Source organism: Canis lupus, chromosome X (genome assembly GCF_048164855.1).
Source record: "Canis lupus baileyi chromosome X, mCanLup2.hap1, whole genome shotgun sequence".
Taxonomy (NCBI): Eukaryota; Metazoa; Chordata; class Mammalia; order Carnivora; family Canidae; genus Canis; species Canis lupus.
Genome location: NC_132876.1, coordinates 84,253,424 through 84,271,618, shown reverse-complemented (window position 1 = coordinate 84,271,618; position 18,195 = coordinate 84,253,424). Strand labels below are relative to the sequence as shown.

The following is an 18,195-nucleotide window of genomic DNA, read 5'->3' as shown; positions in this document are numbered from 1 at the left end:
AGAGCTGCCCACGCTCGTCCTTGGTCTTGACTGAGTACTCCAGACAGCTGAAAGCGCCAATCAGACTGGCTACCTGGTGTTTGAGGATGCCAATCCTACCTCTCCCTCAGCCAGCCAGAAGCCCAACTTTTCTCCCACTTGGAAATAGACCCCTCGTTCCTTCATTCAAACCTGGGTACTGGGAATAGTATAACCTATCCTGGAACTTGGCCGGGCACTCATCACAGCCTGCCCCACATCTGCTGCCTCCTGGGCCAGCTCCAGACCCCAGGCACAGTGTATGCCCTTGTCCACCTCCATCCTGTGATTATATTTTTTTCCCTTGGCCTACTCTGCTTGGGTGACTTCATCCTTCCATACTTCCTTTTTATTCCCCTCCAGGACACTGGGGACTGAAGTGCTTTACCTCTGGCATCTATTTAGTGGTGATGCTAACTGTTTAAGTGGAGAGGTTTTCCCACCAGAGATACTTTTTCCATTACTGCTGCTCCAGAGTACCCCACACCTCTGTCCACCATTGCTACCATCTGAGACTTGAACAAAAACTTCCTCTGCTCCCTTTCTCTACTATCCCAGCTCTTTGTCCATGATCTATCTCCCCCATTACAGCTCTTGATTCTCCAGACACTTCTGTCCCTTTGTTCAGCACCCCAGCTCCTGGATCCCCTTTACTACCTTACTCATACCTGAAACACCAAGAATAGCTTCATCAAGAACCCCTGAATCCTGGTTGCATTTTAGCTCTCCAATGTGTGCCATTTTCTGTCATGTTTGGCTACCATTGTAACACCAACAAGATGGAAGACGAGGGTTAGTGGGCAGGATTTGGGTCACTTCACTGAGCCCGCCCCCTGCACCCAGCAGGCATGAAGGAAAGGATGGTACGTGGTTTTCTCTTTTCTTGGCCTAGAGCTGTTTGCCACCAAATACTTGCCACAGCAATCCTTGAGTGCTTACTATGTGCCAGGCACTATTCTAGGCATTGGAGACAGCAATGGATCAAAAAAATCCCTGCCTTGGGTGTGTGTTGGGGAAGGAGGGGGGTGCTGCTTATGTTCTGCTAGGGTGAGACCCAGAATAGACAAACACAAGTAAATTGTAAGAAGTTAACTGGTATCATTCGAAAGGACCAGGCCTGGGGGGTCTAGAATGTTGGGGGTGCAGGTAGGCATTTTTAATGCAGGTAGGGAATTCAGGGTAGGCTTCATGAAGGTGACATTGAAGTAAAGACTTAAGTGGAGGTATTAAGCATGTGGGTATCTAGAATATACTAGGCAGGGGGAACAGCAATTGCAAAGTCCCTGGGGCTGGATTGTGGCTGCTTTATTCAGAAACAGCTAGAACGAAACGAATATGTCTGGAGTGAGACAAAGAAGGGTAGGAAATGAGAATGAAGTCAGAGAAATGATGGACCTGATGGTCTAGCCCACGGTGGACTTTAGTCCTTGTCAAGTATTTCCGCTCCCATCGTACTCTGGTAAATCCTCCCTAGTATGAATCTACCAGTGTGATCAAGGCTGCCATAAAACGAAGCCCAGAAGAGGCGGGGAAGCTGGTTTTGGACTGGGGTACAGTGTAAAGATTAAAGATGTCCCAGAAGGCCTGCCAAAAGCTGCCGCCATTTGAGCTGGGCTTGTTGATAGAGTTTTCCAGGCATAGAGCTGTGAGGGATTTAGGTATGCTGTCAGTGCTTTACACACACAGGCATGCAATAAATGAAACAGAAAACCGCAGACCTGGGAAGAGCCACGGGGGCGGGGAGACGACTCTGGCAGGCAAGTGTTAGCTGAGAGGTAGCAGGAAAGAAAACCCAAAACCGGGTGCATACGCAAACGCTCCTGTGAAGCGGTAAAGAGGTCTCCCGACCTAAAGTCTCAAGCATGCGCACTAACGCACCTTCCCCTCTAAAGGTCCGCCTTTCCTCTTTTCTCAGCCTAAGCTCCGCCTCGGGAGTCTTGTAAAGGGAAAATGGGAGGGGCCAGAGGCGGGACTAAAGGCGATTGAACGCTCTTTTGGCCAATCATCTTGTGGAATATTCGGCCTATAGTGAGAGAGGCGTTCAGAACAAAAAGAAATGCCCGCCTCCGGCGCTGAAAACCAATGAAAACCGGGCAGAGGCGGGGGTGTGGGGGGCAGTGAATCACGCCTCTCCAGCTTAGCCACGCCCTTCATTCTTGCGCGGCCTCACCCCAGGGGGCAAATCCGATTGGCTGGACGACAACCTCAAAGGGCGGGGCCGCACACGTTTACAGTGGGAATGAGCTAGCGGAGGGGGGGGGGAAGCTGGGCGGGGTTAGACTCTGTCCTATTTAAGGTGGTAAAGGCAAATGATTCTCCAGGTTGCTTCTCCTAGAAAAGTCATCTTCTCGCGAACCTTTAAAATTCCTGCCTTCTGAGGCAGCTCAAGGGACTCAAACTGACAGTCTCATCAGTCTTTTTCTTCCTTGCAAAAGTCCCGTTTGCCACCATGGGGATGTACCAAGTGAGATCAAGTAGGGGGACCGAGTGGTGACCGGCACGCTGATTACTGGCTGCTGCCCACTTCGGTGGGCTAGCAAACTTCTAGCGAAATCGGGACTGAGTACTAAACAACCTCTACACTTCCCCCTGGCGCCGTTCCAGGGCTGGCGCCACATTCCACGGTGGGCGCGCAATGGCCGCGCCCCCTCCCGGTGCGGACGGGTCTTTTGGTACATGCAGTCCGAGGTGAGTCCCCTCCTTCCCACTTCAGCCTTTTCGGCGCGTGCGTGCGCATGCGCGGAGCGCGGCGCGCGCGGCGGTTGGGCCGTTGGGTGTTCGGCCCTGGGATCCGCCGCGTCTCCGCAAGCAGTCGGCTCTGAGCCGCGAGCCGCCGTGAGCTCTCGGATTCGAGCGGGCGCCAGCGAGCCCGGGGGCATCGCCCGCAGCGGCCAAGCTCATGGCCGGCTGAGCGGGACGCCGCCTCCGCCTCAGCCACCGCCGCCGCCGCCGCCTCCTCCTCCTCAGCCGGCGGCGGCCCGGGCCCAGCAGCCATGGCCGAAGACTACTGGGACGGGCGCCTGCGGCGAACAGGAGGAGAAGGAGGTCGCGCGGCCTCATCCCGGGCCGCCGCCCCAGGCGCCGCCGCGCCGGCCCCGCGGCGCTGAGGTTGCTCGCGCGCCCCCGCCGGTGAGCGCGTCCGCGAGACGTGGGGTGGGGGCTGCCCTTCCTCTTGCAGAACCAACCCAGACCCCGGGCGGTGCCCAGGGGTCTGGGCTGCACAGCTGGCATGTGCCCCCTCCCCCAGCGAATTTCCCAGAGTGCACCGGGGCAAGGGTCATTCGGGGCCTCCCTGACCTTGGCCCCGCCCTGGGCCCGGTCTGGGAGCTGGGGATGGGCAGCCCTGTGGGTGCTAATGGGGAGCAGGGTGATCAAAAGACCAAAAGATGTGGAAGTGGGTGGTGAAAGGCTCAAGGTTTGCTAATGGCTTGAGCTTTGGAGGGGTCGGAGCCGGTGATAATAAGTCTTACCGCTGTGTAGGGCTTGACGCCCAGCGTATGCTAACCGGGGGGTGGGCAGTGGGTGGCCCCGACGGTGTGTGATAGGGGAGAGCATGTCAGAGGAATGCTGAGGTATGCAAACGGAGTTATAGGTGCAGAGAGACCCCGTGTGTGTTAATGGGGGATAAGGTGGTAGAGATAGCAGGAGGTATGCTAATAGGATCAGAGTTCTGAAGCCCTATGTGTGGTAATGAGCGTTCAGGATGGTGTTAATACTATGTATTTGTCCATGAGGGACTGCAGCGTGTGGGTCTGGAGAGTGCTCCTGGAGGTCAGGATAGTGGAAGAACTTGGAGCGTTGAGAGTGTGCTAATGGGGGTCATAGCTGTAGAGGGTATGTTCCTGTGTTTATAATAAAGGTCTGGGTAGTATGAGGCCCAGTATATTGCTAATGGGGACAGAGTGGTGGAAGACCTGAGCTGTGTTACTGGGTATCAGAAATCGGTCTATGTGGAGTGGGAGGGCACAGTGGTGAGGGAAATGTCTTAGCAGTGTAAGAGGTTCAGTCTATTAAGGGTTAAGATGGTGTGAAGTTAGTGTGTATCGATGAGGACAAGGGTTATGAGATTCTGGGATGCGATAAGGGACAGTTATGTATGAAATTCTAATGACAGTTGATATGGGTTTAGAGCCTTAGAGGTGCTTAAATGTGTGCCATCAGGGGAAGAGTCAGCAGTATGAGGTCTGGAAAATGCTAGTGAGTGTCAGAACATTGCGAAGACAGTATGTGTTTGTGTCCACGGGGAACTGGGGTGTGTTGAGGTTCCAAAGGGTGCAGTAAGGAGGATCGGGGTCATGAAGGGAACAGGCCTAACTGTGGAGGAGTTGAAGCAAAGAGAAATTAAGGACAGGAATATGTGAAGGTCTAGGTGTGGTAAAGTGGATTTAGAACGATGGAGGGCTGAAGTGTACTAATGGGGCTCCAGGCTGAATGAAGACCTGTGTGCGCTAATGAGGGTCAGGCCATTATAGAACAGTGTTTGTGTGTCCATGGGGAATGGGGCTGAGTAAGGGTTCAGGATGTGCTAATAGGGAGTACTGTGTGAGTTCCAGTGTGTGTTAATAGAGGTCAGGGTGAAGTGAAGGTCCAGCTTGTGCTGACAGGAAGTGGTGGGAACAGGGTAGTGTAGAAGGATCAGAATATGTGTTTAATGATGGTTATAGCCGTGGAGGGGTCTGAGTGTGGGCAAAAACAGGTCAGGGATTGGCAAGTTTCACTTTGTGTTAATGAGATTCAGGGGAGTGTGAAGGTCCAGTGAGTGCTAATGTGGGTCAGCTGTAGAGGGTCCCAAGTGCGTGTTAATAGGGGTCAGAATCATGCACGGGGAACAGTGTGTTAATGGGGGTAAGTGCTTTGGAGAAGCAAACAGGCGGCTGGGCCTGGGAGGCATCCAAGAATGTGGGGTGGTAAGGGTTAAACTAGAGGGGCCCGAGCATATTCAAACAGAATTCTCTGCTCTTTGGGGGCTCTGTATGCTGATGGGGGTTGGAAATAAATGGAGAAATTGCAGGTGCTGAAAGTTAGAATGCAGGGAGGCCTTCTTGAGGGTCCAATATGTGCTTACGGGAGTTTGGACAGGCTGAGGGTGATGTGTTCTTGGTGGGAGTGAGTAAATGTAATGGCTATGTCCTCAGTGGTCAGTGTGGTGTGAAGTGATGAGTGCCCTTGCGTGTGAGAGTATTCTGAGGATGGGGGTATGTCCTCAGGGGTCAGGAAGGACATATGCCCTTTTTTGGTGGAGTTGTGTATCCAATTTCTTGTTCCCTCCCTCACTATTCTAAAATCTAAAAAGCTCAGAAGATGCAAATAATAACATCTAAAAGTTTTATTGTATATTAATGTTCAAGTGTCTCTGTTCACAAAGGTCTGCCCAGGGCACCCCTGCTAGGAATGTTGCATGATAAGCAGGTTTTGTATCCTGTCTTCCTAAAATCCCCAAAAAAACTGAACTCTGGAACATGTCCAGCCCTTGGAGTTTCCAGTTAGAGGTCATGGACCCTGGCTCCTTCTGGCTCCCTCCTCATCTTCCATCCAGCCCTACTTACCGTCCCCCCAGATGTCCCATTCCCTGCCACAACAGGCAAAGCGACTGGGTATTTGTACCATGGATGCAAGACTGCCTTTGGGGGCTGGCCATGCTTCTTCAGCTTCAGGTCCAGTGTGTGGCCTACTGGGTCAGGATTTTTGTTGTTATTCTGGGTTCTCTGAATGGACCTCATCTTCTTTACTGGGGTCTTTCTGCTAGGCTGGCCCCTCCTGGGGGTGGTGAGGTCAGGTAGGCGGAAGCAGGGTGTAGGGACCAGTGAGGTAAGCACCTGATTTCAAGGTAACAGATGACCCACTTCTCTCCTCGAATCTAGCCTCAGCCCCAGCCCCACCTTCCTACCTTCCCACCTTCCCACCTCCTATCTAGCTCTACTTCCCTTGGGCCCAGGGCCATCGTAGGCCCTGCTGTGAGTCCAGATGGTTCCTAGGCCAGGTCTTTCCCCCTCCTTGTTGGCCTAGAGCCCAGGAGGAAGCAGAAGAAGGCCAGCCTAAGCCTTTTGGTGGCCCTGTTCCCTCCAGCAGCCCCATCTAGGTCATCTTCCTGCCGATGCCAGTGTCCCTGGGCCACCTTTTCTGGAGTTGTTCACGAAGAGCCAACTTTACCCTGCCCATCCTGGTAGAGATTGGTCTTAGGCCCTCAGTACCCTGATTCATTAATTTCTGCCATAAGCAATTTTTGAGCATCTACTCTGTGTCAGTCACTGTTCCAGGTCCTCAGGATATAGCCGTGACCTAAACAGAAATCTACCCTGGCGGAGCTGATCTTCTAGTTATGGCGGTGAGGAGACAGACAGTTAAGAATACAGAAACCAATAAATAGATGGTGTCATTTCTGAGGAGGTGATAAGTGCTGGGGGGGGGTAATTTGACAAAGAGAGGGAGCTCAGTGTAGTTGAGATTTTAAATAGGGTTATTTGTGCAGGGTTATCCATTAAAAAGGTGATATTTGAACAATGGTCCGAAGAAGGCGAGGGAGTGAGCTATTTTGAAATCTGGGGGAGGGGTATTCCACATACCAGGAATAGCCAGTGCAAAGGCCCTGAGGTAGGACTGCTGGGTGTGGTTGCAGACCAGCAACTAGCAATGATTGAGGGGGAGGTGAGGCCAAAGAGATAATAGGGGTTAATAGGGTAAGACCTAGTGGGCCACCCTTGAGGACTGGGACATTTATTTGGGATGATAAGGGAGATGTATACTCTCAAGTAGAGGAGAAATGAGACCTGGCTTATAAAAATCTGGATGGGACCCATAGAGTCCTAACCTGATTGAAACTTTCCAGCAGCCCTCAGGACAGCTGGTATGCTTTGAGATCCATGCCCCCCACACACACAACCCTACCCAGTGGTTGGGTCTAGGCAAGACTCCCCTCTCCATGCACCCCTCACTCAGGTAGACCAGTGGGGTAGTCCACTTAGTCACCATGACGATGGTTGTTAGGGAAGGTAGGAGCGTCCTTGTGGTTGTGGGGAGCATTCTGCCCTGGCAGTTGGGGGTGATGTGGGGCTGGTGCCGGCGAAACATGCCATTCTATGGGCATGCCCGGGGCCGTATTGGTGGCCCTTCGGTCCTGGGCGAGCCTCTCGCCCCATCCACAGCTGGGTCCATCATTGCCGCTGCACCTGAGAAGGCCTGCTGTGGAGGCCTCTGCTCCCACAGTGAGGCTGCCCCCATAGAGGCCAACACTTCACCGGTTGGGCCCTTACCCTCAGCCAGCCACCCAAGCCTCAATACCCAGGTGTGCTACTTAGGAGCAGGGTCCCCAGGGGCTGGTGGGAGGTACTGACAAGGGTCCCCATCTATGGCAGGTTTCTAGGATTCCCGAGCGGTTCCAGGGCTCAACAGTGGTTGGGTGGGCACTGATACAAATCCATGTCAGTGTGCCTCACTAAGTTGTCTTGGGTTTTAAGGGTACCCTTTAGTAATGGGTACTAACATGGGACCCATTCCCATCTCTATCCCCTGCTCAGGTCGCCATGGATCGGATGAAGAAGATCAAGCGGCAGCTGTCGATGACACTCCGAGGGGGCCGAAGTGCGGACAAGACCAATGGTGCCCCTGAACAGATAGGCCTGGATGAAAGTGGGGGTGGCGGTGGCACTGACCTTGGAGAGGTACCCACTCGTGCCGCTCCTGGGGAACCTCGCTCTGGACGGGGCCCACTCAGCTCTGCACCAGGTAGGTCCACCGACCACTCCTGCCCCCCGAGTCTGGCCCCCAGGTGCTGCCTCCCAGCCGAGCTCCCCCTTAGACTTGTGCTATTTCCGTTTTCCTTTCTCCATTTTCTCTCCTTTCCCTGCCATCTTCTCCACACTCTCTCTGTCCATCTGTGTCCCTTTCCTTGGCTTTGTGCCCAGGCCTCAGGGGGAGAAAGAGTGCCCTGCCTGCTGCAGCTGCCCCAACCTTCCCTTTGCCCTTCTCCTGCACTCTGCACCCCCTTAGGCCTATTGGTGCCTGCCTTCCCAGGGCCTTTGGCTACTCTGCCACTGCCTGCCTTCTGGCCCTGGGCCAGCACCAGTCTCAGCTCACCCCTGGAATGGGGTGCTCCACTAGGTGACTATTGTCCCTCCACCCCTATCCAACCAGTCTCGACCTGTCTGAATTTCCCTGGGCCTTGCCTCCCTCTCCCTGAGGGACTCCAGGCTGCTCTGGGGGCTTGTGTGTACATGTGTGATGAGGGAATGTGTTCTGCTGGGGAGGGGGGTTCCTGGGGCTCCAGACCTCAACTGGTCTGCCCTCCTCCCCCTGTCCTCACTACCAGAGATTGTACATGAGGACTTGAAGATGGGGTCTGATGGGGAAAGTGACCAGGCTTCAGCCACGTCCTCGGATGAGGTGCAGTCGCCAGTGAGGGTGCGCATGCGCAACCATCCCCCACGCAAGATCTCCACTGAGGTGCTTAACCCCCTATCTGGCTGGTGGTGGGGCTAGAAAAGAGGGTTCAACCTGGGGAGGTGGAGCTCATGGCCCTTTTTCTCACCTGTCTTGCCTGCTAGGACATCAACAAGCGCCTGTCACTACCAGCCGACATCCGGCTGCCTGAGGGCTACCTTGAGAAGCTGACCCTCAATAGCCCCATCTTCGACAAGCCCCTTAGCCGCCGCCTCCGCCGCGTCAGCCTAGTGAGCATCTCCTGTTCTGGTCCTCTTCCCCGCCCCTCACGGCTTCTCCCCCACCTCCACCCCACTTCTCTCCCCAGCCAGTCCCCTCCTGTGAGCCTGCTTCAGCCTACCCCTTTACCCCACAGTCTGAGATTGGCTTTGGGAAACTGGAGACCTACATCAAGCTGGACAAGCTGGGCGAGGTGAGAGACAGTCACAGGGCCTGTGGTGGGGATAGGGGTCTGTGAGAACTTCCTGCAGCCTCAAGCTCCTCTCCTATCACTCTTCCCCACACCCCAGGGTACCTATGCCACCGTCTACAAAGGCAAAAGCAAGCTCACAGACAACCTTGTAGCACTCAAGGAGATCAGACTGGAACACGAAGAGGGGGCACCCTGCACCGCCATCCGGGAAGGTACAGACACCCAGGAAGGCTGTCCCAGGCTTCCCAGGCTCTCCCCATGGCACATTATCATGCGCGTGTGTGCACACATACACACATGCCCCATAGTGAGAACAGAGACTGGGGCTTTGGGGACTTCCCTCCTGACACTCCGGGCTTCAGGAGAAAGTGCCCATCATGCAAATATTTAGATAATAAGATAACCAGGAATCTGTTCCTGTTTGGAGAAGAGGCCAAGGAATTAGAGAGCAGGGTACTTGCCTTGGTTCTGAGAGCACCCGTGAAGATGCTCACCAATTTCCTTGACACAACAATTTCTAGTCATAATATCACATGGAATGAACCTGAATTGCATAGGTATTATGTGTGCAAACTCAGTTTCACACAAAGCTGCAGGCCTCTGTAGTGAGGGAAATCAGTACAGAAATAAAAAACAAGTTGTGAAAATCTAATGTCACATAAAACTGGGGCTGCAGTCCCAGGTTCTTGCTCCACGCTCTTCTCTGAGCCTTAGTTTCCACATCTGGAACATAAGGAAACACCTTCTTGGTATTAGGTGGGAAAGAGCCAATGGCTCTCCATCAGCCCAGAGTGCTCAGGGAAACAAGGAAACCCTGGGCTCATCCCTGTCTGGTCCTTGCTCTCACTTCTATCCTGAGGGTGAGGTCCTGACTCTTCCCCATCTCACCCTCATGCTTCCTGCAGTGTCCCTGCTCAAGGACCTCAAACACGCCAACATCGTCACACTACATGACATCATCCACACGGAGAAGTCCCTCACCCTTGTCTTTGAGTACCTGGTAAGGTTGGGTGGCAGTGAGTCCTGGGGGGAAGATGAGGATATGGCCACTATCTCCTCTTCTTTCCACTATCTCCTCTTCTCTCCTCAGGACAAGGACCTGAAGCAGTACCTGGATGACTGTGGGAACGTCATCAACATGCACAACGTGAAAGTGGGTGTGGGGCAGGAAGCAGGGGCACATGGGGGCCCCCACTCACCCACTCCACCCCACAAAATCCCAGAAACAGACTTTTCCCGTTTGGCTTTTTTTGCTGGGAGCCCTTGGAGGGCATTGGGACCCTGTCCTCTTTTGTGAGATAAGGCTCTGAGCTCAGTGTCTGTGTTTGGGAGGGGGAACAGTATCTGCTGGGGGTCAGGCTACTGGATACCCTTTGACCTCTCCCTGCCCTTCCTGGGTCCTAGCTGTTCCTGTTCCAGCTGCTCCGTGGCCTGGCCTACTGCCACCGGCAGAAGGTGCTACACCGAGACCTCAAGCCCCAAAACCTGCTTATCAATGAGAGAGGAGAGCTGAAGCTGGCGGATTTCGGTACCCTGGCCTCCCCCTTCCTCCCAGTGATCCCCCAGCCTTACCCTCTTGTTTTCCCCCTTCCTCATGACCACCTCATCTCAGTTCCTTTCAGCTTTTCTGAGCTTTGCTTCAGACGCCCTTAGTCCCCAGCTCTACTGTCCCCCAGACTGCCTGGGACCTACTCAATTCCAGCTGCCCCTTCTCTCAACCCTTCAGGCCTGGCCCGAGCTAAGTCAATTCCAACGAAGACCTACTCCAACGAGGTGGTGACACTGTGGTACCGGCCCCCCGACATCCTGCTTGGCTCCACAGACTACTCTACCCAGATTGACATGTGGTAAGGACATGTGGAAGTGTGGCAGGAGCCAGTGTGCTGAAGGGGGTGGCTCGTCACAGCAGCCAACCAGCTGACCGCCTCCCCTGTTCACTGTGTTCTCCCTGCTTAGGGGTGTGGGCTGCATCTTCTATGAGATGGCCACGGGCCGGCCCCTCTTCCCAGGCTCCACAGTGGAGGAACAGCTGCACTTCATCTTCCGCATCTTGGGTGAGGATGGTTGAGCCCACTAGGAGCCATGGAGACATTTAGAGGTGCCCTGTGAACACTTAAGAGTAATTTTTCTTCCCTACCAGGAACCCCAACTGAAGAGACGTGGCCAGGCATTCTGTCCAACGAAGAGTTCAAGACATACAACTACCCCAAGTATCGAGCCGAGGCCCTTTTGAGCCATGCACCCCGGTGAGGCTCATGGCAGGGGGTGGGGGGGGCTGTTAAGGACCAGAATGCCCAAACTCAATTTAAAGCAGGTCCTCTTGTCCTTGCGGTAGACTTGACAGTGATGGGGCTGACCTCCTTACCAAGCTGCTGCAGGTAAGCCCACCCTCCTGGGCCAGCCTTGGGGGTTAGGGGATCCTAGGTGTGGGGAGACAGGGAGCTCCAGGGGGAGGGTCTGGGGTGGGGAGGAAGAGAGGCCTACTTGTTGAAGGTGTCAATACACCACCAGTGCTGCCACCGCCCCTGCCCCTATCCCTCTTTCCCCTACTCAGTTTGAAGGTCGCAATCGGATCTCCGCGGAGGATGCCATGAAACATCCATTCTTCCTCAGTCTGGGGGAGCGGATCCACAAACTTCCTGACAGTGAGTGGAACTGGTAGGGGGGTGTGGGGAACAAGACATGGGGCAGATTGTGCAGGGCTCTGGCTAGGTCATCTCTGAGGGGGCACATCCTTGTTCACAAGTGTGGTGTGTTTATTACAAAAACTATTTAGCTTTCAGTTACTTTTTACCTTTCATGGAAATTTTTAAATCTACATGAAAATAGATGCAACATCACTTTCCCTTTTTTTTGTAAATATTTTTTTATAAAATACATATTGAGGGATCCCTGGGTGGCTCAGCAGTTTAGCGCCTGCCTTTGGCCCAGGGCGTGATCTTGGAGTCCTGGGATCAAGTCCCACATTGGGCTCCCTGCAAGGAGCCTGCTTCTCCCTCTGCCTGTGTCTCTGCCTCTCTTTCTCTTTCTCTCATGAATTTATTTCTCTAAATAAAATCTTTAAAAAAAATACATATTGAGAAATGCACAGGTCATAAGTATACACAGCACAGTGAATTTTCACAAACTAAACACACCCATGTAACTGGCATACAGGTCAAGAAATAGGATGTGAGGGTACCTGAGTGGCTCAGTTGGTTAAGATCTGCCTCCAGCTCAGGTCATGATCCCAGGGTCCTGGGATCAAGTCCCATATTGAGCTCCCTGCTCAATGGGGAGTCTGCTCCTCCCTCTCCCTCTGCCCCTCCTTCAGCTTGTGCTTTCTCCTCATTGCTCTCTTGCTCATTCTCACACATGAATTTATTAAATCTTTAAAAAAGGAGAGAAAAAATATGAAAGGATATGAGAAGCTCCCTTGAAGTGCCCTCTTGTTTGCTTTAGGTATTCCTAGCCTCTTCTTAAGGGTTACCCCTATTTGGACTTTTTTTTAAGATTTTATTTATTTATTCATGAGAAGCTGAGAGAGGCAGAGACATAGGCAGAGGGAGAAACAGGCTTCATGGAAGGAGCCCGATGTGGGACTCGATCCCAGGACCCCGGGATCACAACCTGAGCCAAAGGCAGATGCTCAACCACTGAGCCACCCAGGTATCCCCACTAGTTGGATTTCTAACAGCATAGATAAGTTTTCCCCATCCTTGTACTCTACAGAAATGGAATCACACAGGGTATTCTCTTTTTATACTTGATTTAAAAAAAAAGATTTATTTATTTATTTTAGAGAGGACAAGAGTGAGCAAGCAAGTGGAGGGGAAGAGGGAGAGAAATCCTCAAACGAACTCCCAGCTAAGCATGGAGCCCAACTGGGTCTTGATCCTAGGATCCTGAGATCGTGACCTGAGCCGAAACCAAGAGTTGGACACTTAACTGACTGAGCCACCAGGCACTCTAAAGATTTATTTATTTTAGAGGGAGAAAGAGAGAGTAGGCAGTGGGGAGGGACATAAATATAAGGAAAGAATCTTAAACAGTCTCCATGCTGAGCACACAGCCCAACACGGGGCTCAATTTCAGGACCCTGAGATCAGGACCTGAACCAAAACCAAGGGTCTGATGCTAAACTGACTGTGCCACCCAAGTGCCCCTTCATGCCTGATTTAAAAAAACTTCTTAATATGGACACTTTAAAATTATATATATTTAGGGGTGCTTGGCTGATTCAGTCAGTGGAGCTAGGACTCTTGATCTTGGGGTTGTAAGTTTGAGTCTCATGTTGGGTGAAGAGATTACTTGAAAAAAATTAAATAGAGGCCCTTGGGTGGGTCAGTTGGTTAAGCGTCCAGCTCTTGGTTTTGGCTCAGGTCGTGATCTCAGGGTTGTGAGCACCACATCAGTCTCTATGCTCTGCATGGAATCTGCTTGTCCTTCTGCCTCCCTCCTTCCCTCTCTGCCCCTCTCCACACTTCTCTTTCTCTTGCTCACTCGCTTGCTTTCTCTCAAAATCTTATTTTAGAAAATAAATGATACTTATTTATATATTAGATGAAATACTGTGAGTCCCCAAGTACTCTAACATCTCATCAACTTGTGGCCAATCTAGTTTTATCTATATTCCCTCTGATTATTTTGAATCAGATCCCAGATATATCATTCATCTATAAATTTAGCATGTATCTCAAACATTTAATAACTATCGTTATTATAGCTTTAAAAAATTGGCCCACTTCCTGTATCTCCCCAGTGGTTTAGTCTAAATCAAATCCCAGTGTTCATCACCTGGACTCAACAGATGGTAATTGCAACACTGTTATCACACTTGACAAAATTACTGATTTCCCAGTGTCCTGTAATAATCCATATTCCCTAGTTGTAGCTGGTTTGTGTGTAAGGATTATTTGACAGGTGAAAGCCATGCCTCTCAAAGAAAAGGCAATTTTTGGTAATTCCAATAGGGCCATGTGGGCAGTGATCCTGGATGGGCCTATGGGTCATTTTCCACGGTCTGTCTTCTACCCACAGCTACTTCCATATTTGCACTAAAGGAGATCCAGCTACAAAAGGAGGCCAGCCTTCGGTCTTCGTCAATGCCTGACTCGGGTAGGTGTGGCCTCGCCCTCTTTCCCTGCCCCAGCCACCTACTTGCTTACCTACCAACAGCCATCCGCTCTGCTTTCCCCTGCAGGCAGGCCAGCTTTCCGCGTGGTGGACACCGAGTTCTAAGCTGAGTTCTAAGCCACAAACCGAGGCCCCAGCAGGCAGCAGCAGCTGGAGGGATGCCACTCCCCTCACAGGGCAGCCCCCAACTGCATCCTTCTTGCTTGCTGCCTGCCTATCTGCCTGACTCATGCTCGCCTGCCCACATGTTCCCTGCTGCCTGTCCGAACACCCGACCATTGGCCTGTCAGCCCACCCATTGGCCTGTCTGCTGGGTGCTAACAAAGCTCTCATCGCTCCTTCGCCTGGTTTGTCTGTCTGTCTGTCTGTCTCTGTCTCAGTCTCAGTAGTTGCCGGCGGACAGCATGGTTGTGCCAGCCTCCCACACTGAGGCCAGGCCTACCCCTCTTCCCCATCATATCCTCCCCCAGGACCACTGACCGCTACCCGACGGCCAGCCAGGGGTCCGGAGCTAGTCCAGGCTGGGGATCTCGGCTCAGACAGGATCTGGCAATGCCTTGGGTCTGAGGCTTCCCTTGCCTGCTTTCCTGCCTGCCCCACTTGCCTCATGTTGTGTGGGCTTTTTTTTTTTTTGTTTGTTTCACTCATTGTCGTTTTTTAATTATTTTAAATGAGGTTTTCATTTTTTAAATGCAATATCTCTGTATACAGACTGGCTGGGCCCCACCCCCTGCGTGTGGCCCTCCCACAGTATTTTGTGCAATGAAGCCCCGCTCTCAGCCTTTCCAAGGCAGGGACACAGCCCCTATTTGGAACCCTGACCATCACTAGACCCTGGGGTTGGCTAAGGGAAAGCATGCCTCGACCATTCGCCTTCCTACCCCACCCCACCCCCACCTGCCATCCCCAGCAGCAGGGGGACCTGGGGACTACGGGAGACTCTCTGGGAGGTGGATGAGGTGGGGGGGGCCCCCACTCTTTCCTTCCTGCAGTCCCACAGCTGGGGCCTCCTTCCTTCTCAGGGTCTCCTTAGCCCAACCCTCCTGCCCCTGTCCCACTCGGTGCTGTTGAGTAGGGGCCCTGCCAGGAACTGACCAACTCTTCAAGGAGCCATAGTGTGTATATGTGCACAAGCAGGGGCAGAGGGGTGCATGGGGGTCTGTGCCCAGGCATTATCCCCTAACCCCTGGGGAGGGTGAGGCAGGGCAGGGACAGTCTCTGGGGTCAGTCCCAGATGGGTGATTACCTCCCCGTCCTCCACTCTAAACCTGGGGCCCTCAAATGGGGTGGGAGGGCTGGGGTGGGGGCCCTCCTAGTGGGGTTTGGGGGGTTGGGTTCCTGAATGCACCATAATCGCTGTATGAAATATTAAAAAGTCTAAAGTGAAAAACCTGATTGCAAGTCCCTGCAGGGGTGGGGGTGGGCTCAGTCCAAGGTGAGTTCTAGGACCTTGGAGAATTCATACCTGGCCCCCGACATCTAGGAGAGCACTGAGATGGGCCAGGGACATGGCATGACTGAAAGCCATCTGAGGGGTTGCACACACAATAGTGGAACATTTTTGTTGAAGCAGGTAGGGCAGGCTGAAAAGAGGATGAGCTAAGAATCCAGGAGAAGAGTGAGATTTACCCAAGAATATGAGAATGCCAGATAGTGTGGGGACAGGTGTATGTAGAGGGACTGTGAGAGACACTTGGAAGACTCCGTTAAACCAAGAGGTGAGGCAGGGAGGACCAGTATGACCACACATCAGAACTGGACACCATGAGGCAGGCCAGGTGGAGAGAGAGTATGAGAGGAAGGATAGATTTTTGGACCACTGAGTAGGTAGGGGAATCATAATGGATCAAATTCAGGAATGGAGCCACTGATGGATGGAACTGGAAGTTTGGATTATTGGTGTCCAGGGAGTAACAGAAATCCTGAGAAGGATGCAGCGGCTTGTGAGAGGCCAAATAGCACAGCCTAGAACTTGGACTCAAGTGTGAGGATAATGGGGGCTTTGATTACCTTTGTCCTGGGAGTTCTGGCCTCTGTCCCAACATCTGGGCAAAGCCAAGGACAGCTTTTCAAACAGAAGAGGTGGGGGTGGGCAGGGCCAGGCAAATACTGCAGGTAATAAACCTAAGGCTGGTTACTGAAGTCCAGGGGTGGTGGCCCAAGAACTTCTAATCATTCCACTGTGCCCCTGTAAACATTTTGGTGATCTCTCGGTTTGCAGCCTTATGGTTGCATGACAGCTGCCATGTTCCCAGAGATGGGGAAGCAAGCGAGGAAAACCGGACACCCTATTTCCTTGTAATAGGGCTGAACCTTCCACAAACTTCTTAGCAGACTTCTCGAGCCATTCTATGGCTAGAATAAGATGATATGGCCACCTCTGGCAGCAAGGGATGCTGGGAAAATGAGGACCCTGCAAAGGGAGACAGGATTGCCAAACCAAACTTAGAAAGGCTGGAATTTACACATCTGCTCTGGGAAGTGGTAGGGTCATTGCTGTGTGCAGAGGTTGGCCTTTGGAAGGTGAGGAAACCAAACAGTCTAGGCCTGGGAAGGGAGGCCTCTTGAATTGTAGGAAGGACCGGCTATCCAATAAATGGGGAGGGAGAGTCTGCAGAGGGGCAATGAGGAAAGGCAATTCAGAGGACCTGACCAGATTAAGCTGGGCTTCAAAAGCAGCTACTTGCCATGTGCCAGACCAAATTCCATGCCATTATAGAGAACCCTGGATGAAAGGGTTGTTCTCTTTCCCTCCCCAGAATTTACACAACTGAGTTGTAACCCCACGGCTGTTCAGGTCTGGGCCAGGGGCTGGAATCACAGTAATAAAGACAATCCCTGCCCTGTAGAGGTTAACTGAAAAGAGTTATGGTATCTAGTGGATGGGTGGGATTTGAAATTGTTCAGGGAGAGGTGAGGGTATTCTGGACACTCCAGGCCCAGGGAGCTGTGTGCACCAGCCTAGAGGTATAGGAAGGCAAGCTGTGTGGTCTTGCTTGTGGGAATGGGTCACTGAACCAGAGCCAGAATAAGTCACTGAACCAGAGCCAGAATCATGAGCCCATCTTGGGGGAGTATGTGAGACGGTCAGGTGGGGCAGCCAACACAGGTAGATAAAGAGAGCCAGAGTGTGAAATGCTAAAGTTATCAACAAGAGGTAGGGCTAGAAGCCTCAGCAGAAAAGGATGGCAGAGCCTAGTGAAGTGGTTCTCAACCAGAGATCTCCACCCCCAGGGAACACTGGCAACGTCTAGAGACACTTTTGGTGATGAGACAATTAGGGGATGATACTGCTATCCAGTGGGTAAAGGGCAGGGATGCAACTAAATATCCTACAATGCTTCCCACAACAGAAATGTCAATAGATCTTGATTGAGAACTCCTGGCCTGGGGCAATGGTTCTAAACTTTTTGGTCATGATCTCTTTAATAGTCTTAAAAATTGAGGACATCTAAAGAGCTTTTGCTTATGTAGCCTCTCAGAATATTCCATCACACACGCAAGACAGCTTGACAATGAAAAAGTATTGTGAAAATAGTTTTGACTTTGTGAATCCTCCTGAGAAGGTCTCCTGAACCAGTAGGAAGCCTAAAACCACAGTTTGGCCTTGTGCTTAAGGTCACAGCTCTGAGTTCGAACCACAGCTCGGTGTTTTTTACTAGCTGGGGCAAAATGAATGTTTCTGGTCCTCACTTTGCCCCTTTGATGTCCGTAGGGGACGGTGATGTTCATCTGTTGCCTAAGGCTACCTTTTACGTGCAATAAAGCATTTAAACAGGGCCAACTATTATTAGTTATCATTGCTATAATGCCAACAAATACACTGGGCCTGAAGCTGACTTGCCTTCAACACGTTTGTCAGGAAAATAAATCTAGTTCAGGCAGGGAAGCAGCCCGTAGGCTTGGGTGGTGACCTTTTTTGTATTAGGTTCTGATGGACAAGAGCAGCGCAGTGAATAGGGCATTCTGGTCAGGCTAACAAAAACTCTCAGGGTAGGGGCCGTGGTTCCCAGCAAAGCATGGGACCGAGAAAGCGCGGAACCTTCGTGTCCCTGAGCACTCCCCAAAATGTCCTCGTCCATAACGGGACCTCAGCCTCCACCTTTCCACACCACCTTTTGCCCTGACTCAACATGGCTTTAAAATCCTACAAGGCACCTTTGTCTTCCTTAGTCCCTAACTGGAGGTTTTGCCCCGCCCATTGGCCGCAGGGA

The 18,195-nt window shown here is 52.2% G+C and overlaps 1 protein-coding gene across 6 annotated transcripts; it reads left to right on the top strand.

Annotated features, from left to right (window-relative positions):
* Nucleotides 1-2,303: 2,303 nt before the first annotated feature.
* CDK16 (cyclin dependent kinase 16) lies at nucleotides 2,304-14,323 on the top strand. 6 transcript variants are annotated; one of them, XM_072815769.1, is made up of 16 exons: nucleotides 2,304-2,706; nucleotides 7,533-7,740; nucleotides 8,324-8,457; nucleotides 8,559-8,684; nucleotides 8,810-8,866; nucleotides 8,964-9,078; nucleotides 9,772-9,866; nucleotides 9,957-10,019; nucleotides 10,271-10,394; nucleotides 10,593-10,713; nucleotides 10,823-10,920; nucleotides 11,007-11,112; nucleotides 11,181-11,244; nucleotides 11,421-11,511; nucleotides 13,886-13,963; nucleotides 14,049-14,323. In XM_072815769.1, the coding sequence occupies exons 1-16, from the start codon at nucleotides 2,695-2,697 to the stop codon at nucleotides 14,084-14,086; spliced, it is 1,530 nt and encodes a 509-aa protein (XP_072671870.1). In that variant the 5' UTR covers nucleotides 2,304-2,694; the 3' UTR covers nucleotides 14,087-14,323. The 6 variants fall into 6 exon arrangements, with proteins under 6 accessions (XP_072671870.1, XP_072671874.1, XP_072671872.1 ...); XM_072815773.1 differs by having other exon boundaries at nucleotides 2,306-2,706; nucleotides 11,202-11,244; XM_072815771.1 differs by lacking the exon at nucleotides 2,304-2,706 and adding an exon at nucleotides 2,770-3,147.
* The last annotated feature ends 3,872 nt before the right edge of the window (nucleotides 14,324-18,195 follow it).